At 43.3% G+C, this 23,443-nt stretch overlaps 1 protein-coding gene and 1 long non-coding RNA gene across 4 annotated transcripts in view; both read left to right on the top strand.

The window, feature by feature from the left end:
- The window catches only part of LOC125508483 (protein transport protein SEC24 B), a 28,479-nt gene extending 5,076 nt beyond the window's left edge, over nucleotides 1-23,403 (top strand). Inside the window, exons 7-24 of one of the 3 annotated variants that reach the window (XM_048673211.2) lie at nucleotides 180-299; nucleotides 13,062-13,142; nucleotides 13,761-13,838; nucleotides 13,965-14,057; nucleotides 14,281-14,335; nucleotides 15,099-15,175; nucleotides 15,292-15,363; nucleotides 15,459-15,542; nucleotides 16,097-16,216; nucleotides 16,306-16,374; nucleotides 18,719-18,796; nucleotides 21,690-21,828; nucleotides 21,970-22,134; nucleotides 22,238-22,383; nucleotides 22,468-22,647; nucleotides 22,766-22,854; nucleotides 22,936-22,967; nucleotides 23,043-23,403. In XM_048673211.2, coding sequence (XP_048529168.1) covers nucleotides 180-299; nucleotides 13,062-13,142; nucleotides 13,761-13,838; nucleotides 13,965-14,057; nucleotides 14,281-14,335; nucleotides 15,099-15,175; nucleotides 15,292-15,363; nucleotides 15,459-15,542; nucleotides 16,097-16,216; nucleotides 16,306-16,374; nucleotides 18,719-18,796; nucleotides 21,690-21,828; nucleotides 21,970-22,134; nucleotides 22,238-22,383; nucleotides 22,468-22,647; nucleotides 22,766-22,854; nucleotides 22,936-22,967; nucleotides 23,043-23,149 — 1,785 coding nt within the window. In that variant the 3' untranslated portion in view covers nucleotides 23,150-23,403. Of the gene's footprint in view, nucleotides 1-179; nucleotides 300-13,061; nucleotides 13,143-13,760; nucleotides 13,839-13,964; nucleotides 14,058-14,280; nucleotides 14,336-15,098; nucleotides 15,176-15,291; nucleotides 15,364-15,458; nucleotides 15,566-16,096; nucleotides 16,217-16,305; nucleotides 16,375-18,718; nucleotides 18,797-21,689; nucleotides 21,829-21,969; nucleotides 22,135-22,237; nucleotides 22,384-22,467; nucleotides 22,648-22,765; nucleotides 22,855-22,935 lie in introns of all 3 variants that reach the window. The other 2 variants (XM_048673209.2, XM_048673210.2) reach the window with 2 other exon arrangements.
- Nucleotides 18,806-20,310, top strand: LOC147970735 (uncharacterized). Its single transcript, XR_015604263.1, has 2 exons — nucleotides 18,806-19,529; nucleotides 19,640-20,310. It is a non-coding gene; the product is annotated as an uncharacterized LOC147970735 (long non-coding RNA).
- Nucleotides 23,404-23,443: the final 40 nt, after the last annotated feature.

Raw genomic sequence — 23,443 nt, 5'->3', positions numbered from 1 at the left:
GACTGGTAGTTATATCTTGTGGCCTTACCGTTTGTATTAACGATTTGGTTTTATTTGATTGATCAGCATGTAACCAGGATAACTTGTATTGTATTTTGCACCATATCTGCTCTTTTTTCTTCATATTTTAGTTTTGCCATTTGGTACCATGGTAACGATAATTACTTCATTCATTTCAGGTCCGGGAACCAATGCCAGCTGTCTATTTCTTCCTTGTTGATGTCTCCATGAATGCCATACAGACTGGTGCAACTGCTGCGGCTTGCAGTGCAATATCCCAGTCTCTTTCTGATCTTCCTGTAAGTTTACATGTTATTTTCTATACATTTAGCATATACACATAATATGAGCTCAATGCATTAACTTCTGCTTAGATTCCATAATATCAAGTTGCTGCTGGTTTATCATTTAGCACAAGTCTTCTTCTGGCACCTATCATCCTCGCCAAACTGAATTTGTCATGGTTACAGTTTTGCCACACAATTTCCTTATTTTTTAGCTATAACCTATAAATCACGTTAGATGACTAGCTGTGTTAATTAGTTACTGCTTTGGATGATTATATGGTAACTTATGTCAGTTGCAAACTCAAGAAATTCAGATAGTCATATAGATCTGACCAGAAACTGGCAGTAAACTTTCTGGTTATGGGGAATTGATGTTTTGCAACTTCAAGCGCCGGCTTCTGAGGATGTGCTGCCGATTATCTCACTGATTTGTTGGTCCTGGAACAATGCAGTAGCAAATCCTCAATGTCCCATCTGTTAGCCTGAACTCTCCTCTCACGGTGGGGACGAACGCGCACAGGAGATTTCTTGTTCTGGGCAACAGATGCTTATTTTACATCCATGGGGTACACATCCTTTTATAGGACTTGCTCAAACTGACCTAGCCCTCTTAAGAGTACTACTCTGAATATAGCCAACGTAAATTCTAACTTTGCTGTGGCTACTACTTGCTGGATCCCTTTCTTACTAAGGCAACTGGTGGTCAGATTTCTTTTGACTACTCTCACCGTCATACTAGACGTGTCCTGTACCTTCTTCCTTTCCCAAGTCTTAACATAATCACTGTTAGGATCCGACCCGTGGTTCAGTCTATTACAAGGTAATCAAGCTCACATACAAGGAATTGGTGAAGGAAGATGAAGATAGGAGGAAGCACAGGAGGTAGGAGAAGGGAAGGGGGAACCCGCCATTGCCTTTGCCTGATCCAAGCCCGGATGGCTAGCTCGTTGCTGTCCCCTGTAGATATATAGCTGGTAGCTCTTGCTGGTTCTCGACGGCCCAGGCCCATGTGCTGGTTGCTCTTGGTGGGCTGGCTGCCTTGCCGTGGGTCAACGTGGCCGTGATAGTAATTGGGTCGCTGACATCCCTTCCTCCTTAACGGCCGGCTTGCCCCCAAGCCGGTGCTCGTTCTTTGCTGGTTCTGCAAAATCCAATCCTCCTGGATCCCATTGAGCATAAGACGAAGTTGTCGGTTGAAGTGACTGTACCGCATGTTGTTCATTGTTGTGTGCAGTGCTCTGAAACTCCTTCGGGGTTGAGCGTCCCAGACATGCAGCAAGGACATCTGCATCTGGGTAAGTGCCCCAAGAGAAGCACCACCAATGGCTTGACAAGATATTAACATGATCAGCACAGATCCACAATGGAGTGATTTCCCAAAGAACTCCAGTGAGGTGTAGAAACTCTGAATTAGTTCTTCGCATATTGCTGCTGAATCGTGTAGAAATTTGTGGTGGAACAAGAGGTGACCATGGAGGCTTGGGTTGCAACAAGACCAAATGCTCTCCTGGTTTTGGAATAAGTAGTTCCAACTCAATCAGAAGGAGCCCACTCCCTTCCACTGAGATGCCAAAGCATATACCATTTGTAAGTGATTTTGTTGCTTGCCCCTATATGATACTGGCTTCTCCACTTATGAAACATGTCACTTAGCTGCCCAACAAGATGCACCAACAGTTCAACGACCACCGTGCATTGGTTCCCATAGAAATATGCATCAGAACAGGGGACGGAACTAGCTTGCAGGAAATTAGGCTTCAACAGTCTCCATTCATATTGTCCGCTCCACTTATACTTGAGCAGATTGCCACCCGCTTGTATACTGGCACATATAGGAACTACCCAGTGATGTACTAAATCATGGGAATCTCTAGTGCGCCAAAATTTTGCAAAGTAATAACTACCCGCCAACTCAGTGACGTGCTCGTGAACCCAATGGTAGAGCAACTGTACTGCCTGACAAGTGCATAAAAATATGATCCTGGTAGCTTCAGCTGGGCATTTTTTTACTGAACCAAAACATCGGTTGGGCGTCATGAGCGTGAAATTCATAAGAGGACTGGACCCAACAGATGACTAGCCGCTGTTCTGCAATACCCAAGGTCAGATCATCAATAAATTGTTTTATTGGATGACTCGGGACAGGAATATAGCTTGGCATCATGGGGATCCAGCAAGCACCCGTCTCAGAAAGATTCCAATGCACCTGAGTTGTACAAACAAGAAGTGGTCGCTGATTGGAACAAAGTATCAACGCCCACTCCTGAGAAATTCCCTGGTCAAACTTGCAAATAGCAGCAACACAGACTTCATCTGATTTCAGATATGCTGGAACACAATTGGTTGATATAAGATGCTGGCAATCACCTTTTTCCAAAGCTTCAGTACTGGTCATCTTGTGCAAAAAGTACAAATGAACTAGAATCATGTGTTGAATTCCCACCAAAAGAAGAAGACGCTTGTATTTTCACCAGAGTACAAATGGTATGCAATTTGGTCCACACTTGAAGGAGCAACACTCCAGGCTGATTAGCTCGGCAAACTGAATTCTTGTTTTTGAAACATCAACTACTTGTTCAGGTCTGAATTCACTATCAAAACGACCACTCCCCTTTAATTTCTCTTGGTTCAGAAAGTGCCATTGTACTGACATGCTCATAATCTGTTGTTTATTGTGCCCAAACTGCAGCTTTGCACCCGGCAAACAACAGAAAGACTCGTCCATGGAATTCGACTGACGATAAGGAACTTGAGGAGAACTCACATCGCTGAATGGTAATGGTACTAGCTCACCACTGAACCCTGAAACTTCATGAGGTTGGTGATGTGTACGTGAAGATGGCTCCTCGAGATAGCATGCAACTGAATCATATTTGAGCGACCGCCACTGTCTTGGTCTGAATAGGTGATCCATTTGACCGATCTTATAAGTAATTTTCAGCAAGCATCACCAGGTTTCTCTCGTGATTTTTGGATCAGTAGGACCATGAGCACAAAACTGAAATTCCACTGTCGGTAGCTCTGACCATAACTGTACTGCTTGGCAATTGCTTGAGAATGATGAACACAGTAGTTTCAGGTGCACCCCTTGGCGACATCTCAGGGATTCTGTCGGAGAAGTCAGAGCACTTATAGCAGCATGTTCCCTTATGTGATTCTCAGAATACTTCCAACGCCCCTGCTCAAGAACAACTGAAAACTGATGCTCAATAGGTTCCAATGAACAAACAACATGGATAGTGGTAGTCACCAGTGAAGCAAAATTGTCAATAGCAGTACAATATTCATCTGGAAGCTTGCACTTGGGCAATTCTAACTACACTGATACTGCCGGGCAATTGCTTGAAAATGATGGCCATGGTAGTTTCAGCTGCATACTTTGCAAATATTTCCCAGGTCTTCTCAGAGAATCTAGAATACTAGAAAAATGATTCATCGCAGATGTAACTTGTGACAGCAGCCCAACGTGCTTCCGATTCAGTTCAGGAGAGCAAGCTAAGGACGGCCATGGCATGGGCCGTTTTAAGTTTCCATCTGCATAATGTCTCCAAAACGATGGCCATCTCGTAGCAACAGCCACGAAGGTGTCGCTGCTGGGTGGAGCACATACTTCTGTAGGTTTGTGTGGCAACGGGTGCATTGCGCCGAACACCTTGTCAGCGTCGATGCAGTAAGGTCGCTGGAGACGTTGTGGACGACGGTGTGGTCCACCTCGCTCGTCACTGGGGTGGTGTTGACAGTGAGGGCATCGAGCTCTTGCACACCGGCCTTGGGGTCAACATCGGTGGTGGTTGCCACAGGGGGAAGGACCTTGGTGGTGCTGGTGCAGATGGAAGGCGTTGCATGAACAGTCGTGATCGGCACGACCTCTTGGTGGATGAGATCGACCGCGGGCTCGAGGTGGACAGTTGTGGTGGCGGTGTGGACCTCGTCGACGCTGGCGATGGTGACTACCTGGGTCGGACATTCTGTCGAATAGGTGACTGGCATCATCTTGATGGAAGCAAGGGACGCGCCGGGGTTGAGCTCGAAGGTCTCGTGGGCCTTGGTGGTAGAGGAAGAGTTATCGGGGATGACCATCGGGACACTGGAGTCGTCGGTGAGGCCGCTATCTGCTGCCGTGGCCATGGGACACGCCGGCTGCGGGGTCGACATGCCCGTGAGGATCTTCAACATCAGCGTGTATTGCTTGTCCATGGCGTCATAACGTGCCATGGTCCGCGCATGGTAATCGTCCAGGTAGGCCTTCAGGTCCGGATGCATGGTGGTGGAAGGAATTGATGAACTGAGAAAAAAAATTAGGCAAAAATTAGACGAACTCAGAAGAATTTGTGGCGAATCAGAAGGGTGGAAGGAGGCTCTGATGCCATGATGTTAGGATCCGACCCGTGGTTCAGTCCAGTACAAGGTAATCAAGCTCACATACAAGGAATTGGTTAAGGAAGATGAAGATAGGAGGAAGCACAGGAGGTAGGAGAAGGGAAGGGGGAAGCCGCCGTTGCCTTTGCCTGATCCAAGCCCGGATGGCTAGCTCGTTGCTGTCCCCTGTAGATATATAGCTGTTAGCTCTTGCTGGTTCTCGACGGCCCAGGCCCATGTGCTGGTCGCTCTTGGTGGGCTGGCTGCCTTGCCGTGGTTCAACGTGGCCGTGATAGTAATTGGGTCGCTGACAATCACCCTCTTAATCTTGTTCCCTTAGAATCAGCGATGCAGATCACCCACATCTTTAGGTCCTCTCATGGCGACATTGCACCATGTACCTGACGACGACCAACTCAAGCATGGGGCATGCACTACTTAATAGCCTCAACATGGACACACCGTGTTTCTAGCCACATGCAACTACCGACAAATTAGTACCCTCCAGCTAACACACATGCTGCAATCCATGAACGTTGCTTGCATGCAATTGCTAGACTAGAATTAATTCCAAGATTTAAGATGTTCAAAAAATTCTGAAACTTTTTTAGCACATTCATACAACATCAATGTGGGTTTGTCACAAAATTTCAAGCCAAAGTACAAACAATAACTCGAAAAACAAAAATGACCAATTCAACACTAAATAGTATGTAACATAACTTGGGCTCTAGATTTGGCCCAAAAAATCTAGAGCCCAAAAAATAACTCACATTGATGTCAAATTTGTTAATTTTTATATCTCAAAAAATATTTCAACTTTTTGGATGAAATTTTGTGACATCATACATTGATGTTACATTAACGTGCTAGATTTTTTTTCAGATTTTTTAAAACATTCTATGGCATCTGGTGCACCGGTAGCACCACAAGTGCGGGTGCACCGGATACATTCCCTGCTGTACGAAGTGTACAACACAAGTGTTGAAGGAACTACTTAAACGTGCGGGGCTAGATATCACTCGAGGCAGAAATAGGCCAATGTGGCAGCAGGAGTTCAATCCAAAACTCCTAGGGCACAAGTGTCGGTTCCTGGATGGATCAGCCTTGGATTTGAGGTGGATCAAGAACAAGAAAATGAGGAAAAGTATGAAATCACCAAGAACAGTGAGGAACTTGTGTATATGGTGTATGTATGTAAAGGTATTACTGTATTGATAATAACCAATATTTGGCTGAATAGTTGATTGATACCCCTCTCTTAGGTTACAAGGCCTTATATAGGCTAGGGAATTACAGTGGCTTAACTTGAAAGTAAAATAAAGGAAAAAGCAGCAAAAAGGGGAAACAGAGATATCCATAGATCAGGTCTTCTTCTCATCCTAGCCCTCCAATCTTCTCTCTTATCTTCTCCCATTAGTACCTGACAACAAGATCTACTCCAAGATCTTAGATAAGAACACCAAGTTCTATTATAGGTAGTGGGGGTACATAGTTTGGTTACAAATAGAGGTGGGGCCCTCTATTGATAGGGCTTTTGGAAGCCTTCACATCTCACTTCTACTAATGGCTAGAACATTATAGAAAACATTACCTAAGGCTAAGATTCACCATTCCACTCATAGCTACTCATAGCTAGAAGACTAGAAAATAGTAGACAGGGTTGAGAAAAGAAAAGAAATACTAGACTAGAGTAGGAAGTATCTAGAAGTAGCCAAACAGTATTGACATATGATTTTATTTTTATTATTTTCATCTATTGTTCCTCATCAGTCTCCCCTGGTAGTTTGGAACTCGACCTCGAGTTATCTTCATAGAGTGCCTCTTCTGGGCGGTAGAGAGTCTAGTCTGCACCATTGAAAGTGTTGGATATACCCATGTCGTTTGGAAGATCTATCACATAAGCATTATCATTTATCTTCCTCATAATAGAGAAGGGCACATACCTTCATTGCCTAAGCTTACCTTCAACAACTGAAGGCAGCCTCCCTTTTCGGAGGTAGACCATCACCTTATCACCAACTTGGAATGATTTCAGCCTCCTTTTGCGGTCAACAAGTTGTTCATATAACTGATTTTGTGCTTCCAGAACACAACAGATTTCTTCAAATAACTCGGTGTGATTATGAGCAAAGGACAATGCTGATTTTGAGTTTCTCTTTGATGGTATTCATCAGGTCCACCACATGTGTTGGAACTTTAGTGTAGACAATGGAAAAAGGATTCCTTCCTATGGATCTATGTTTGGAGTTATTGCAAGAGAACTCTGCAAAAGATAAAGCCAAATTCAATTGTCACTTTCTTTCTCCACAAATTCAATGGATCAATCAGCTCAAAAAAAAAATTCAATGGATCAGATTACCCAAAAATTGTTCACCACTTTGGTTTGTCCATCTGTTTGTGGATGGGCAGTGCTATTTTTTTTAATTCAATGTTGAATTGCTTCCACAAAGTGAGCCAAATTGCAGCAAAAAACTTGCTACCACGGCCTGAGACGATGGACCTTGGAATGCCATGAAGTCTGACCACTTCTCTAAAGAATAGGTTTGCCACATGATGAGAGTCTGTTGTCTTGCGACATGGAATAAAATGAGCCATTTAGAGAATTTGTCCACGACCACAAACACATCATCACTCCCTCGCCTTGTTCTTGGCAAACCCAAGACGACGTCCATAGAGATATCCCCCCATGGAGCAACAGGAACAGGCAAAGCCATGTGTAACCTTGTGTTTTGAACTTGGCCTTTGCAGGTTTGACATATGGGGCATCGCAACAAACTTTCCAGTATCCCTCTTTCGTTTTGGCCAAAAGTAACGAGCTTGTAGGTTAGCGATAGTCGTGTCCCGTCCAACATGGCCACTAGGATCGCTGGAATGGACCGCTCTGATCAGTTTGTCACGTAGAGAGCTTCTTGGGATGCACAAACGATCATTTTTGAAGAGATAGCCATTCTGCACCAAATAGTCATCACCTAATGGTTGGCCCCAATTGTGCTTTACCCAAACGAAACTGCTCCACAGACAACAAGTGCAACCCGATTCCCGCACGACCATAGAATCTCAATCGAGCGGCTGTTTCCTTTTAAGTCGCATGCATGGGCGGCTGGATTTCCACCGTCGTGCAGGAATCGTTCAACTGTTGTCATCCATATAGCACGATTCTTACCCAAACATGGCCAAAGTCTTCGTCATCCTCACTCCTTTATTTGATTCATGCCAGGAAGTTCAGCCTCAAAATAAGTCAAGAGACATGCATGATGACTCAAAGCATCGATCACTCGTTTGGTTGCTCTAGATTTATGCACAGTGAGATAGTTAAATCTCTCCAAATATGCCACCCATCTTGCTAGCATGCGATCAACATGTTTTTGATTTCTAAAATGCTTCAAGGATTGATTGTCAGTGTAAACGATACTCTTTAGGCGGCAAATAGACTTCCCAAGTTTTTAAAGCTCAAAAAACTGCATATAATTCTTACCGATAAGTACTCCATTTCTATCTAGCTTTGCTTAACTTCTCAGTTCTCACTAAAGAAAGCAATGTGCATCCTTTCTTGAGATAGAACAGCTCCAATGCCTACTCCACTTGCATCACACTCCAACTAGTCTTGTGATAGTTTTTGCTTGATCTCATTGAAACTAGCTTTAGCCGTTTCTGTCCACTGGAACTTCCCTTTATTCAAGCACCTGGTAATTGGTGCCATGATATTCTTCACAAATCGCCTATAGAAAGTTGCAAGGCCATGAAAACTTCTTACATCAGAAATGGTATTTGGAGTTGGCCATTCTCGGATTGCTTCAACCTTAGAATCATCAACACGAATACCGTCGCATGTTATGACAAATCCTTGGAAAAGAAGTTGTGTTTGCAGGAAAACTTATTTCCTCAAGTTGACGTAGAGCTCATTTTCCTTTGGTACTCCTAGCACTTTCCGAATGTGATCAAAGTGTTCATCCTCATCCTTACTATAGATCAAGATGTCATCAAAATAAACCACAACAAAGTGAGATAAGAAGGGCAGAAAGACTTGGTTCATCAAGTGCATAGGGGTACTTGGTCCATTTGAGAGTCCAATTGGCATGACTAGCCATTGAAACAACCATTCCTTTGTCTTGAAGGCTGTTCTCCATTCATCCCTGGGTCTGATGCAAATTTGATGATACCCGCTTCTTAAATCTAGCTTTGTGAACACTATTGCTCCACTAAGCTGATCCAACGTATTGTCCAGACGGGGAATAGGGAATCTTTACCTTACAATGATCTTGTTGATGGCTCTATTGTCCACACATATAAGCCAAGATCATAGAAAATGGGGGAGGTATGAATTATATAGGTGCTTGAGGTGGAAGAGGAAGTGAGGGTACAAGGGTAATTCCCAGTCACTACTCGCAGGCAGGCCCGTGTGTACTGGGTAAATTGGCTCAGTGCACGGGGTGCCCAGAAGGTTTTGAAGGGGTCCCGTGCCCATGGGGTCCTGGAGCCCGTGTGTGCGGGGTGTCCAGAGAGTTTTTGGGGTACCCGTGCGCACGGGATACATGGCCCCATGTGCACGGGGTGTCCAGAGAGCCTTTTTCTTGTCTTAAGCTGCTGGGCACCTTCTTCTCCAGTGACCACAAAGCTTTCTACTATCTTCGGCTGCTGGGACCTTCTTCTGTGTTGTCCAGGGGCCCCATGTGCATGGGGTGTCCAGAGAGCTTTCTCTTATCTTGAGTTGTTGGCCACCTTCTTCTGTGCTTCCTTCCTGTTGTTCTTCATGGAGCCGGTGTTCCTTCCTCACTTCTCCCTGTTGATTGTCGTTGTACTTAATCACACATAGGGTCCCCCTGTGAGGTAGTAGCCTAAGTATTATCTAAGTGCATACGGAGGTCAAGCAGGAAAGAGTTTAGCTCGATTTCTATGGCACGTGCGCGAGCCCTTGTTATGGGTCCATTTGGAGCTTGTTGTGTAGCTGGTGTTTGCATGGTGATGTCCATGGGCTGCTTCGCTCTACTTCGGCTTGCACATCGTCTTTTTGCCCTTCTCGCCACTAGATGATGCGCCTTGCATGCGTTGGTGTTGATGAGATGTCCATTCCTCTGCCAGGAGGAGCTTCTCGACGCTGTTGCCCACATCATCGAGGTCGTAGTTCTCTTCCACGGGCAGCAGGCGGCCTTTGAGCTCTTCAATTGTCAACGTCTTGAGGTCGATCAAGGATTTGATGGCCATTGCCATCCGCCGTTACTTGCGTGGCACCACACGCAGAAACTTGCATGGCCTGGTGCTTGGTGATGGGGTCGTTCAATAGGTGCAAGTCATTGACGATGGCAGTCAGGTGAAGCATGAAATCCTCGATGGATGTATCGTCGTGGGAATGGAGCTCCTCGAACTAGTGGCAGTGGGTCTGCGCCCTCACCTCCCGCACGCACTCACACCCCATGCGAAGGGTATTGAGTGTGTCCTGGCCAGCCTTGGTGTTGTCCTTGTCTTTCAGTGTGCGCACCAGCTGAGGCGGAACCGCTTGCGTCAGCGCCGCCAGTGCAGTGCGATCGTCGCGCTCATCATCGCCAAACTCGACAACCTTCCATAGCCGTTGTGCCTGCAGCTGAACACACATGATCATGGCCCAGTTGGCATAGTTAGTGCGGGTATGCATCGGGTATTGGGCAGAGCTGCCGCCCTCCCTCACGACACTCACTCGCTACAATCTTGTTAGACCTAATCTTCTCATATACCAAAGAGATGCATGCATGAAGAAGGAAGAAGTCAAATTGAATTGGATGTCGAGGAACATCATGTCACCTTGTCCAATAGAATATGTCATGACATATGTCATCACTCGCAGTTATCCCTAATTATAAATGAGTGGTCATCTACTTGGGTGTGAGTTGTGCTACTGAGCTGGGCCCAAGAGATTAATCCTGTTTTTCAAACTTTCAAACAACTTTTAAATTGTTTGAAGGCTCAAATTCGATCCAAATCCTATGGACTTTTTATGTGGCTTCACTAGATTATTTCGAGTCCACACAACTTCATTTCTGGGACTTTTAAGCTTATAGTTTTATTTCTAAAAATATAAATCCAATTTAAATTCAAATGGAGGTTTGATCTACAAGTGTGTCATTTATCTTTCCAATATTCTTGAAAATTTATAGGGAGACTTCACATATATAGAGGCAACTTTGAGAAATTTTCTAGGATTTCTGAAGGACATATATAACAAACAAACAACAATAAAGCCTTTGTCCAAACAAGTTGGGGTAGGCTAGAGTTGAAACCCAAAAATCTCGAAACCAACTCATGGTTCTATCACGTGGATAGCTAACTTCGACACACCCTTGCCCATGGCTAGTTCTTTGGTGATATTCCAGTCCTTCAGATCTCTCTTAACGGACTCCTCTCATGTCAAGTTTGCTCTACCCCGACCTCTCTAAGTGTATTTATTTTCTTGATGCATTTTATAGCATTTCTATGGTGTTTTGAATTATCCTCATTTTCACAATTAAACAAATGATGCAAAATGATTATGATGCACATTATAACTCCTAATTACACTAGGGCTGTGACAAGTGGCCTTGGATGACACTAGCCTTGCGCTCACTGTGCACACTGGTGTCTGAGTCTCTTTGTCATTAGGCCACCGGCATGACCATGGACAGCACCACGATCACCCTTCCTAGTGCCTTCATGAGTGAATCCAATCAGGAACGAGTAATCGTTACCATTCGCTCACCATCACCATGAGTCCATGATCATGGTGCCTCCTCTTGGTGCTCTCCTAGGAACTCCCTCAAGCGCCCTATCACCTTGACCTCGAACGAAGACATCGCTGAGACATCTCCCCACTGCTCTATCATGCCGTTCATCTGGAATCTGTCTGGTACGGCGGCTAAACAGCTTCTCCACCACTGTATTGCCCTTCAACTCGGTCCCTAGGGAGCGTATCTCCCCCACCATGGAGGTGAATTTGTGGGAGAACCCCATGATGCTCTCCGAGTCCTCCATGATCATGTGGTCAAACTGCCGCTTCACCGTTTGTTTGTCACCTTCTTTACGGGGTCCTCACAAATGCGCATTTGCTTGATTGCCTCCCAGGCTAACTTTGCAGCCTCCTTCTCTGCAATTGCCATCATCATGGCATCCGGCAAGCATTGAGAGGCTGCGGTGAGGGTGCCCTGATTTGTGTCCTCGTCGACCGATGCATTGCCCTCAATCACTGTCCACACACAATGTGAGTGCATGATGAACTTTATCTTCATGGACCAAAAGTGTAGATGGTGTCAGTCAGCATTGGATACTGGACAGGAACGACTCTCGCCCTCACCAGGACGGTTCAGTTTTACCCATGGCCTGCAATAACCAAAGCTCTGATGCTAAATATTGGCCTGAACCTCTCTTCTCTCTTAGTGGACACACACACAAGAGACTTCTTGTTCTGGGCAACCGATGCTTATTACATACATGGGGTACACGTCCTTTTATAGGACTAACTCAAACTGACTGAGCCCTCTTTAGACCGACCTAGCCCTCTTAAGAGTACTACTCTGAATGCAGTTAAAGGTCGATCCCAACTTTGCTGTTACTACTACTTGCTGCGGCTTACTAACTAAGACAACTGGCAGTCAAATTTCTTTTGACTACTCCCACCGTCATACTAGAGATGTCTTGCATCTTCTTCCTTTTCCAAGTCATAACAAGATTAGCTCCAACCCTATCTGGTTCTTTCAACCCTGTTCTAGACATCACTTCTCGCAGTCATGAGGTCTTGGAAAGGGTTAATGCTTATAGGCAATTTATGCAAGCCACATATATCATATTTATCAATTGCACTCTGGTTTGCTATTTGGATTGGGATGTTCGTTACTGGCTCAGTACATGTGTCGGCCTGGTTTCTTTAAAATAATAATATTTTGTGAATAGTTGCGAGGAAAGGATCATAGTTTCACGTACTTACAATGTATAAACTACCAACCTAGGGAAAGTAGCAAGGGAGATAGTTCAGCTGGCCCCACAATGGTAACCCTCAAACTCCAGGTAGTACCCCATGCCCTAAGGATCAGCAGCCTAAGCATCAGCTGCAACCCTACACACATGCATATGAGAAAGCCTAGCAAACAGCTAATTTGGTGGCCACAAAACCAAGGACACACCATAGAACAGAGGAAGGGCAAAGGTGCCGCTAGTATAGAGAGAGTGATATTTTGGCCGGGTACCAGAACGGATCTAAGCATGATATATATAGTTATTCCATAAAAGATTTGAAACCAGAGTGCACGCGGCAAAAATTTTTTTTAGCTGAATCACTATGTTTGACAAACTTGGTGTTTTGTTCTTGGTTAGTTCTCTTTATTTTGCTGATGCAAAAGAATAGAACATAATGATATCGGACTACTTGGAGTCCCCACACTTAGTCCCCTGACATTTTATTCTCTTTTCTAGGAAGGTCCCCGAACGATGGTTGGGATTGCGACATTTGATTCTACTATTCACTTCTATAGTCTGAAACGTGCTCAACAACAGGTATGTTCTGAAAAAGTTTGCTAGCAATGCTAAGCATTTTATGCATTGCCCCTTTGGTATTTCAACTAGTAAAAGCTCAAAATATCATAGCAGCTGATCTTTATGACCTGGCAAAGGAAGAAGCAGAATTGTCTATAATCTGCATTTGATATAAACATCCCCATCTTACGTTTTTTTTTGCAATATCACGCCTTCTATAATATTTCTTAAGTTTCCTGCTAATATTTTGACTTTTGAGTATTGAATCTCTTCAAATTTGGCCCAGTCATAGGGTTGCCTACCAACAGCCAATGTCAATCATGCGAATCACTTAAGTTCAGATGTCAAAACAATGAGAAAAAGATTCAAAAGAATTTTGTCAATGCAGTCCACACCCCCCCTCCAATTTTTTTAATCAATCAGTGATAGAAGAAACAAAAACTTGAAAAATTTAGAATATTATTGCTTTAAATTGAGTAGAGTCCGGTGGATAAGGCGTTACTACTTTAGTATTCACTTCTGCTCAACAGTCGTTGCTGCTTCTGAGGAACGTATTTTGACAATATTGTTAGAGTGCTGGCTGGTGGGTAGATGTCAAATGTTCTAAAATTGTACCTTTGACATTTTTGTCCTTTGCAGCCTTTGATGCTCATTGTTCCTGACATACAAGATGTGTATACACCACTTCAGATGGACTTAATTCTTCCAGTTTCTGAGGTTTGTATTGGCACGAATGGCAGTTGCTTTTTCTTAGTAGATTACTAGTTGTAGAAGCTTCAATAGAAATAAGAAATCTCTCTGTACACGAAAAACCTCTAAATACCTTCTTTTTTGAGGCTTCAGTGCCGTGATAGTTTGGAGCAACTACTTGAGAGCATCCCGAGCATGTTTGAAAACAATAGGGTTGCTGATTCAGCGTTTGGGGCAGCTATGAAGGTACTTGTTTTCATAATATTTTGGCCCTTCTGCATTATCCTTCTGTTGCAACATATGAATGAATTAGATGCTTCTCTACTGTCTGCAGTACTTCAATTTATACAGTTACATTGCAAATCCTTAATCTACAGCCCCTTATTAATTCGGATCGAGCCATATCACAGATGTTTACATATTTCCATATTTTTGTTTGTGTTGATACTCTTTTTTATGTTGTTTGCAGGCAGGTTTCCTAGCAATGAAGCCCACTGGTGGAAAGTTGCTTGTGTTTCAGTCGGGTATTTTGTCCTTCTCTATTACCGCGTCCACTAATTCGGAAGTCTTGAAGCCAAGAGTCTAGAGGGAAATGACCATGCCATCCATGGTATTAATGTGTTGGGAATAAATGAGAGATACATTAATGGCAGTGTTTGTTTAGTCATAAATGCTGAAGAGAAAATGTAATAAACTTTGCATGCAAGTCTTAAAATATCATCATACATGATCTCCCAAATTATAATACTTAGATTTTTAAAGGAAGGAGTACATTGCTGCATGCAAGTCTTATCATTAGACATGATCTCCCAAATTATACTCCCTCCGTTCGGAATTACTTGTCTCGGAAACGGATGTATCTAGAACTAAAATACGTCTAGATACATCCATTTCTGCGACAAGTAATTCCGAACGGAGGGAGTAGTTCATATTTTTTTGAGGGAGTACATTATTGCATATATAATTGTACTGGCTGGTAAATTTCTGTTGTATAAAATCTGGAAGTAGCATTCCTATTCTGGAGAACTGCTTGTCTGCTTGTAGCTGAGTGAGTGATGAACCCGTCTTTAACAATGACATACTCCCTCCGTTCGGAATTACTTGTCGCAGAAATGGATGTATCTAGACGTATTTTAGTTCTAGATACATCCATATCCGAGACAAGTAATTCCGAACGGAGGGAGTAATATATTATTATTTTTAGTGCTTTAGATTAGAAGTCATCAGCATCACTGTCTCATCAGAAGAAAAAAAAGGGTCATAACAGTTAATTGCTTGCACTTGCAGTGCTACCATCAGTTGGGACTGGTTCATTATCTGCAAGGGAAACTGACGGTAGATCAAATATTTTGAGTGGAGATAAGGTATGATTTATTTCCTCGTTATTTTGCATACCTACATGAAACACAAAGTTACATTTGCCAATCCATTTCACATGAGTATTGTGTCTTGTTGTTCTTCTTTTATGTGCGATTTCCAGGAAGCACATAAGCTCCTGCAGCCTGTTGATAAGACACTCAAAACAATGGCACTAGAATTTGCTGAGTATCAAGTGAGCAACATTTGTTTCTGCTTCTTTCAGTATTTTTTATTTTCATTATTCAAATAAGACTAACCATGATGATATTTTGTTCTTAATTTTTTCAGGTTTGTGTAGATGTGTTCCTTACCACACAGTCATACACAGATGTTGCTTCGATATCAGTTGTTCCCAGTACCACTGGTGGCCGGGTATGCCTCTCTTCAATAGTTAGGTTAGATGGCTGAAAGAATATTTATCATTTGATATTTGTAATTCGTAGGATTTTAATGCTAGGAGCTAAAACTAGTTTTGGATAAGATTATTGCCAGATAGAAAAAAATGTTTTATTAAATTCATTGCAGTGCAGGCATAACTAATCTATTATAGAATTGTGATCAGCTTTTTATTGTCTTCATGCACGCTACCGTTTTGACAAACACTTGTCAGCATTTCAAGTTCCAGTATCAGTTTAGCATTTGCGCTTGTGATGTTTGTTTCTTTCTAAATATCAATGTAATATGCTTACAGATTGGAAATACACACCATTGGCCTGCAGCAGTTTCCGCCATATTATTACATAAATAATAAACACTAAGCATCTAGTTCCCTTTATCGTTTTACTCACTGAATGCATAAGGTTCTAAACTTTGAGGTAGCCGATTGTCTTCAGTTTTCTTAGAGTTTCCAGTTCCATCTTATCTGTTATGTCTGCTTTTTTTTTTCCTTTTGCTGTTTGATTTGAAAATTTTCTTCTATTATGCAGGTTTACTACTATTTTCCATTTTCTGCTCTTTCTGACCCAGCCAAACTCTTCAACGATCTCAGATGGAGTATCACCAGACCCCAGGGATTTGAGGCTGTCATGCGTGTCAGGTGCAGTCAGGTGAGGTTCTGTCCCCCCCCTCCCCTCCCGTTTTCATTCCATAGTCCTATAGTACCTTATTATGTTGTTTCCTTTTCCATGTGTACAAGGGGCTTCAAGTTCAAGACTATTCTGGCAATTTCTGCAAGCGCGTCCCTACTGATATTGATTTGCCTGCGGTCAGTAATTAAGATTGCTTCCTGTATAATTGTTGGTTGCATCAAGCTCTCTTGCATATTTCTGTTGTCAACACAAGCTTTGTTATGTTGAACTCAGTTTTGTTCCCTGTTAATGGTAGAACATGCACCTTGGCCTCTAAAACTGTCAGCTGGTGATGTAACATAGTATGCAGTACCATATTGTTACTTGCAGTGTAACATGGTGTATACAAAAATTATATCAAACATTGGTTAATCTTACGCAAAGCAAGGTTTTTTGTCGGGAAAATTTATGTTCATTGGATTCTGCATATCCATGGCTTCTCCATTTCTATGTGGTAACCAACCAGTTACAAGAAATAGCTGACCCAAAACAGTGAATAACTAGAAGACACCCCGCGCGTTGAGGCGGGAATTTATAGAAAGCAACTATAATGCACACGGAAAATCTTAAGTGGAAGCAATCTCTTAAGAGATACTAATACAATTATAGAAAAATATGTAGGTTTAGGATCACAAACATCAAGACCTAAAAGGCATTTTTATTATTTTCTACTCACAACGGCGGAGTATTAGCGATTAGTAACTACCAACTACCTAAGCATAACAATATCATGCATGGAATGCACAAATCAGATGCTACAGCTCTTTCATAGCTGCTGCGCTTACCAACTATGAGGATGCAAGGTACTAACAGAGTGATGCTTCACGGGTGTAGTAATGCAACATTGTTCCGCAATGTGATAGTCTGCATGTCAAGAGAAATCAAGTAGTGGGGTGCTCCAATTTAGATATAGTAGATATGTTACTGGTCATCATTAGAACTAAAGTGATGATTTAAGAGAGCTATCAAGATTCAAGAGGGGCAAAAGTATTTGCACTAATCCTGTCACAATTTCTAAAGGCCCATAAAAGTGCTGAGACAGATTTTGGCGTTGAACTAATGCTGTCACTCATAATGAAGATTACTGTTTTGAAGAAAAAAGTAAACATATATAATCCAGATTACACACTTGTAGGTGCACAAATGACTGAAGGTGCTCCACTTAGATACGTCTGGCTAACAACAATGTATGGTAGAAAAAATAAATCAATCCACTGAGTGTATAACAAACGATCATATACAAAGGGTTAGTGCCAGCTGCAAGTCAATTAGAAAGGTACAAATATAATCCCCTCGAAAATTATGTTAGTATTTGATGAACCAAAATTGAATTACGGTATGCACCCGGTATACTGGAATAAGAAATCTATAGGCTTTCCATTGCATACAAATACATGAGCAGATGAGCAAAAGGTAAGAAAACCTGACCCTCTTTCAGTCAAGCATGAAATCAGTACATATACTATTGGACCGTACCCAGCAATGGCCGGGCACTCACACCTCGGCGTCGCCCACCCACGCGTAGGCGTTCCCGGCGCCGGTGTCCGCACAGTGGAGGCCGAAGCGTGCTACAGAAGCGCTCGACAACCACGTTCTGGTCCGTGAGCATCACCCCTCGAGCCTTTCTTGGGGAGGGCACCGGCCGCGAGCTGGAATATCTCGGCCAGGGTCAGCGACTTGTCGAGGGAGTAGTGCTCATCGGAGAACTGACCTGCCAGAAGGATGTTGGTCGTCGCGTTTGAGGTGGCGGTGCCGCTCGCCATGGCCCGGTTCTCCGATGGCTATGGACCCATGGCCGGCGACGGCGCAAGATGGAGAGAGAGAGAGAGGGAGGCGATATAGAGAAAATGAGAAGACCTGGTTGGGATGTTTTTAGGGAAATCGATGGAGATTTATTCATGAGATGAAGGAACCTAATCGTCTGAGTATTAATGAAAGCAGTTTCCTTTTTCACATCCTGTGTTAATTGCTATGCGTGGAACAGCTGCATGCACGTAGTATTGATCGTTATTTAGGCATGCCTAGCAACGGACGTTGCATGCAGAGTCTAGCGATAGACGTTTCTTTTACTAATTACTCCTATCTTGCATGCCAGAGTCGACGGAAGATCATGCTCGCGGTAGTTAAGATGGATAGGCTGCATGTCTCACGTACGGCTTGATCGGTGGATAACTGATGACATGGCACGCTGATGTGGATACCCTGCATGTTAAGAGAAATCAAGTAGTGGGGGGCTCCTATTTAGATATAGTAGATATTGACCAGAATCATGGCATTTATTGCTACACTTGCTGCAATTCGAAATGTATAGATATAAAAGCTTAACAGGTCAAGGTAACCATAATAATCTGCTGTTTCAAAATTTTATGCCTGATAACAGTTTTAAAATTTTATGCTACTGCATTCATCTGCTGTTTCACGTTCTTATTTCTGTCAATTGTGGCAGAATAACCTACTAAATTTATGGCTTTTCTGCCGCAGATTGACTCTGACAAAACCATAATGGTTTCCTTTAAGCATGATGATAAGTTTCAGGAGAATTCAGAATGTGGTTTTCAGGTAATGTACATTACATATTTGAGATCAATTTTAACTTTAGCGTAGACTAGAGCCTACTTGTTTTATTTTGAAGTACCAACAATATGCACATGCCCAAACTTTGACATTTATCATCCATAACAAACTCCAATTTTGGTGGGGTTCTGAAAGTCAGTTTCATGCATCATGAAATCTGCTGAGCGAACCAGCTATGGCTGATCACTCATCGGTGGCCTAACTTGCCCACTATGCGGCATAGAACCCTAACAGTAACTGTAGAAATTTTGCTGGCAAATGGTTTGTATCTAAACTTGATAAAGTCATCTATTTTTTAAATATGTGGTGAAATCCGTTCTGTAAGTGTGATATTAGGGCAACTCCAATGCCGTGCATCAAAATGCCCCTAAACGTTCGGACAACACAGTCAGGACACTTTTTACCGTCCAACCCCGTGCATCAAACATCCGCGAACCGGTCTAGACAGTCTATTTCCCCCAAACTGGAAACAAACTTGTGGGAGGTTTGGGGTGTACGGACACCCACCGTGTCCCCGACACACCTAGCCCACCCAAAACCCTCTCCCGTATCCCTTTTTACCCACCCAGTCCCTCCCCCTTGCTTTGTATCTGCACCCACCAAGACCGCCACCGCCTCTACCACTCCGGCTGCTGCCCAGTTCTAGCCAGACCTCCGCTGCTCCACCCAGGCGCCTTGTACTTCACCGCCGTTGCACCTGGATCTGGCCGCAACCCAGGTAACATCCGCCCCCTGCCGACACCTTCCATGGTGGACACCATGCCCGACAAGTGTTCGGCCAAATGCCATTGAGATTTTTTTTTGACTTTCTCCTTGTTTAACATGAAGCAAGCACGATGGCGGGGTACTCGGTGAGGGAGGATGCATTGTTGTGTGACGCATGGTTGCCACAAGTGCGCGGTTTGTAGGCATGAAGCAAAAGGACATGCAACATGTGAATTCTTGGTTCCATGAGCACAAGCACTGCTGGCCCTACAATTTGATGTGATCCATGATCGCAATCTGAAGTCACTACTCCATCGGTGGTACACCATTTCAAATGCCGTCATGAAGTATTGCGGTGCGATTGCACAAGTGGAAAGAAGGTGGCCACGGGGCACGTCAATGTGTTGCTGCTTGTTATCTATCTACGTGTTGGTCAATTCATTGATTCACTCAATGTTGCAACTTGATTATCACGTTATTGTATAGCCCGTACGTGCTGCCGTAGAGCCGCATTGTACCAAAGGACGGAGTGCAAGCCCTTCATATTGATGCACTGTTGGATGAAGCTCAAGGGGCACAACATCTTGGTGAACATGTGCCGGTGAAGAGGTTCAAGATGGAGGAGAGAAAGCTTGAGATCAAGGCCGCTTTCGAAAGTATGGTTAAATTTGGGATTGATGAATTTTATAAACTTGCTGAACATCCGGCGCTTTTACTAGGATTGAAATGTATGGTTGAATTGCTATCGATCAATGATTCAAAGTGAGGCTGCATGGCGGACATGTATTCCATTATTTTTTGGAGAAAGGGCGGACATTTGATATATAGGGTTGGATGGACCCTATGCGCTGTCCGTGGACACATCCGGACGTGTCCGTTTTGGTGAACCTTGTTGGAATTGCCCTTAGTCCTGACAGTTTATTGGTTCTGGCCCTCATGCACGGCTTGCAGTATATATCTGATGCAGCTAGCAACAAAATCGTATTTTCTTAGGGCATCTACAACATCGTCCCCTGAAACGGAAATACTATTTGTTTGCGGACTGGTCCTAATTATAGAAAATAGCACAATTCATCCATAAATAACATGCAAATATCTCTAGTACAATAATAGTTCGAATGTAAATATTACATTTGAGATAACTGGATGTTCAACAAGTTTTTTGAATTCATCGATACCGAATTCAACGTTTTTTGAGTCAGAATTGTCATATGTTGTCCCACACATACAGCCCCTTGAGCTTCATCCAACAATGTATGTGCGTGAATGGCCTTCTGCCCTCGGTCCTATAGTACATCACGCCAGCGCGTGCAGGCTATACAATGTGTAGAGCAACATTGAGTGAGTGAATGAATTAACCAACATGTAGAGCAACAAGGAGCAAAACTAACGATCTCCATGGTTGACAAGCCCCATGGCCACACTGTCTCTACTTGGTGAATCGCACCGCAATACTTCATGGAGTTGCAGATGGTGTACCATCGATGGGATACTGACTTCACATTACGTTCATGGATGGCGTGCATGCCGTAAGCGCGAAATCCTTTTGCTCATGAAACGAAGCATGCACGCGCTGCCAAAAGATCGAGCCCCTTGAGTTCCTGCCTACAAAGGCCGCAGATATGACCAACTGCGCATGACACAACAACTCATCCTTGATCACCAAGTACCCCGCCATTGAATTACTCTAGGAAACAACAAAAAGTTCAATAAAAAAGCTCTGGCATTTGACCGAACACCTGTCGGGCGTGGTGTCCACTATGGACATTGTTGACAGGGGGGCGAAGGGATCTTGGGTGGACGGCGGCGTAGTCCAAGGCGGGCAGGCGTGTTGGTGGGGGCTGCAGATGTCCAAGGATGCCTGGGCGGCAGCGCAGATGCAAAGCAAGGGGTGGCAGAAAAGTGGACCGGCATGGGAACTTCAGTGGGCTGGGGGTGTGGGGGTCCTACATGGCGGCGGTCCGGACTCCTGCAAAGCCCCCCCCCCCCCCCCCCCCCCCCCCCCCCCCCCCCGTTTTGTATGAGGAGTAACGTGGATGGCAAAATGTGTCCGGACTGAGAATCACTTGCCAAGTTATCACTCATGTTCTGTGAAGTACTATATAAACACTGTACTTTTTTGTGTCGAAACTATATAAACATTGCTGACATGTGACTTGTGTTGCATATTCAGTGTGCACTTCTTTACACCACGGTATATGGGCAAAGAAGGATACGAGTTATAAATATTTCACTTCCATGTACAAGCATGCTCAGCAACCTTTTCCGATGTGCTGATCTGGAAGCACAGTTTACGTATGTTGTTAAGCAAGGTAAGCCAGCTGCTCATTGCAATAAATTTCATCTCAATAAACCTAGCTAGAGAGCAATTTTTTTAGTGAATCAGTTATTTTACATTATTAGTATCATGCAAGATGCTTTAGTATGCTGACTTACTTTGTCATACCGACTAGCTGCAAATGGCATTCCATCAAGTTCCCTATCCCAAGTTAGGGACCAAGTAACAAGTACATGCATCAATATTCTCCAGTCCTACCGACAATATTGTGCATCTGTAAGTTCTTCTGGACAGTTAATTCTTCCGGAGGCTTTAAAACTTCTGCCTTTGTATACTCTGGGTATGATTTCTTCCATCTAGTATTGCTATTATATTGTTGTAATGCACTGATAAGTTGTGAGCATATCTTTAACCTCACTAATTGATTTTATTTGATTTCTCAGCCTTAACTAAAAGCATAGGACTGAGGAATGATGGGAGATTAGATGATCGGTCCTATTGGGTCTCTATTGTCTCTTCAGTTTCTGTGTCATTAGCTGTTCCATTGGTGTTCCCTAGGATGATTGCTCTCCATGATCTTACATCAAGGGTATTTGCAGCTAATTGGTCTTACTTTATTTAACTCCTAGGAATTGCTACCGATTATTTTAGCTATGTTTTAACTTCTGTACAGGATGATGAAGATCCCCTTATTCCAAATCCCCTTGCTCTTAATAGTGAGAATATACAGGATAATGGGATTTATTTATTGGAAAATGGCGAGGATGGTTTTATTCATGTCGGAAATGCGGTGAACCCTGCCACCCTCGAGCAAATATTTGGTTTCTCATCTTTGGCTGGTGCACCAAATCTGGTTAGTCTTATACCCATTATCTGTCTTCTGTTATGTGATGGGTTTTTGTATGCAAATCATAGCCTGGATGTTTATTAAAAAAATGCGGATGTGGTTGATAATTGTTAACTCCTTTCAGTTGGTATTGGAGCAATTTGATAATGTATTGTCCAGAAAAGTAAATGAAGTTGTGAATGAAATAAGGCGACAGAGATGCTCCTACCTAAGGTACTATCTGTGATTTCTCAACTATGCTGTAATTACTCGCTACTTTACTCAACTGCTTAACATGTTCAAACTGTTTTGCAGACTGAGACTATGCCAAAAGGGCGACCCATCTGGTTCTTCTCACTGTTTTCTCCCTCTGTTACCTCATATCTTCTTATTACTCCTGACACTTGTTTCTGTATCTGCAGGAGATTTCTTCCGTTCCCTGTTGGTTGAGGACAAAGCACCCGGTGGCCTTTCTTATGTAGAGTTCCTCGTACATGTTCACAGGCAAATCCAGAGCAAGATGACCTGACATGACCTGCTTTATTGTTGTAATGTTTTGGTTGGTAGAAATCAAGGAATTGATTTCTGCATGTGGATATACAAAAAGGAAGCAACGTTTTTCTTTGTAAAACACAGCTATAGCACATTTGTAAGGATTCTAGTCTTTGATTTTACAAAGTCAGTTTTGGTGTAGGTGGTATATGTTTTGTGTTTTGCGACAAGGATGAGTTTGGCAAGGTAAATATTTATCTATTTAAACTCTGAAACTATATTTATCTGTTCTTTTGTGTCTGGCATGTGGCGACAGAAATTGAGCGATGAC

Source organism: Triticum urartu, chromosome 5A, assembly GCF_056163025.1.
Source record: "Triticum urartu cultivar PI428250 chromosome 5A, HENAU_Tu73, whole genome shotgun sequence".
NCBI lineage: Eukaryota > Viridiplantae > Streptophyta > Magnoliopsida > Poales > Poaceae > Triticum > Triticum urartu.
Note: the sequence above shows the minus strand (reverse complement) of the source record. Positions and strands in the feature narration are given on the sequence as shown.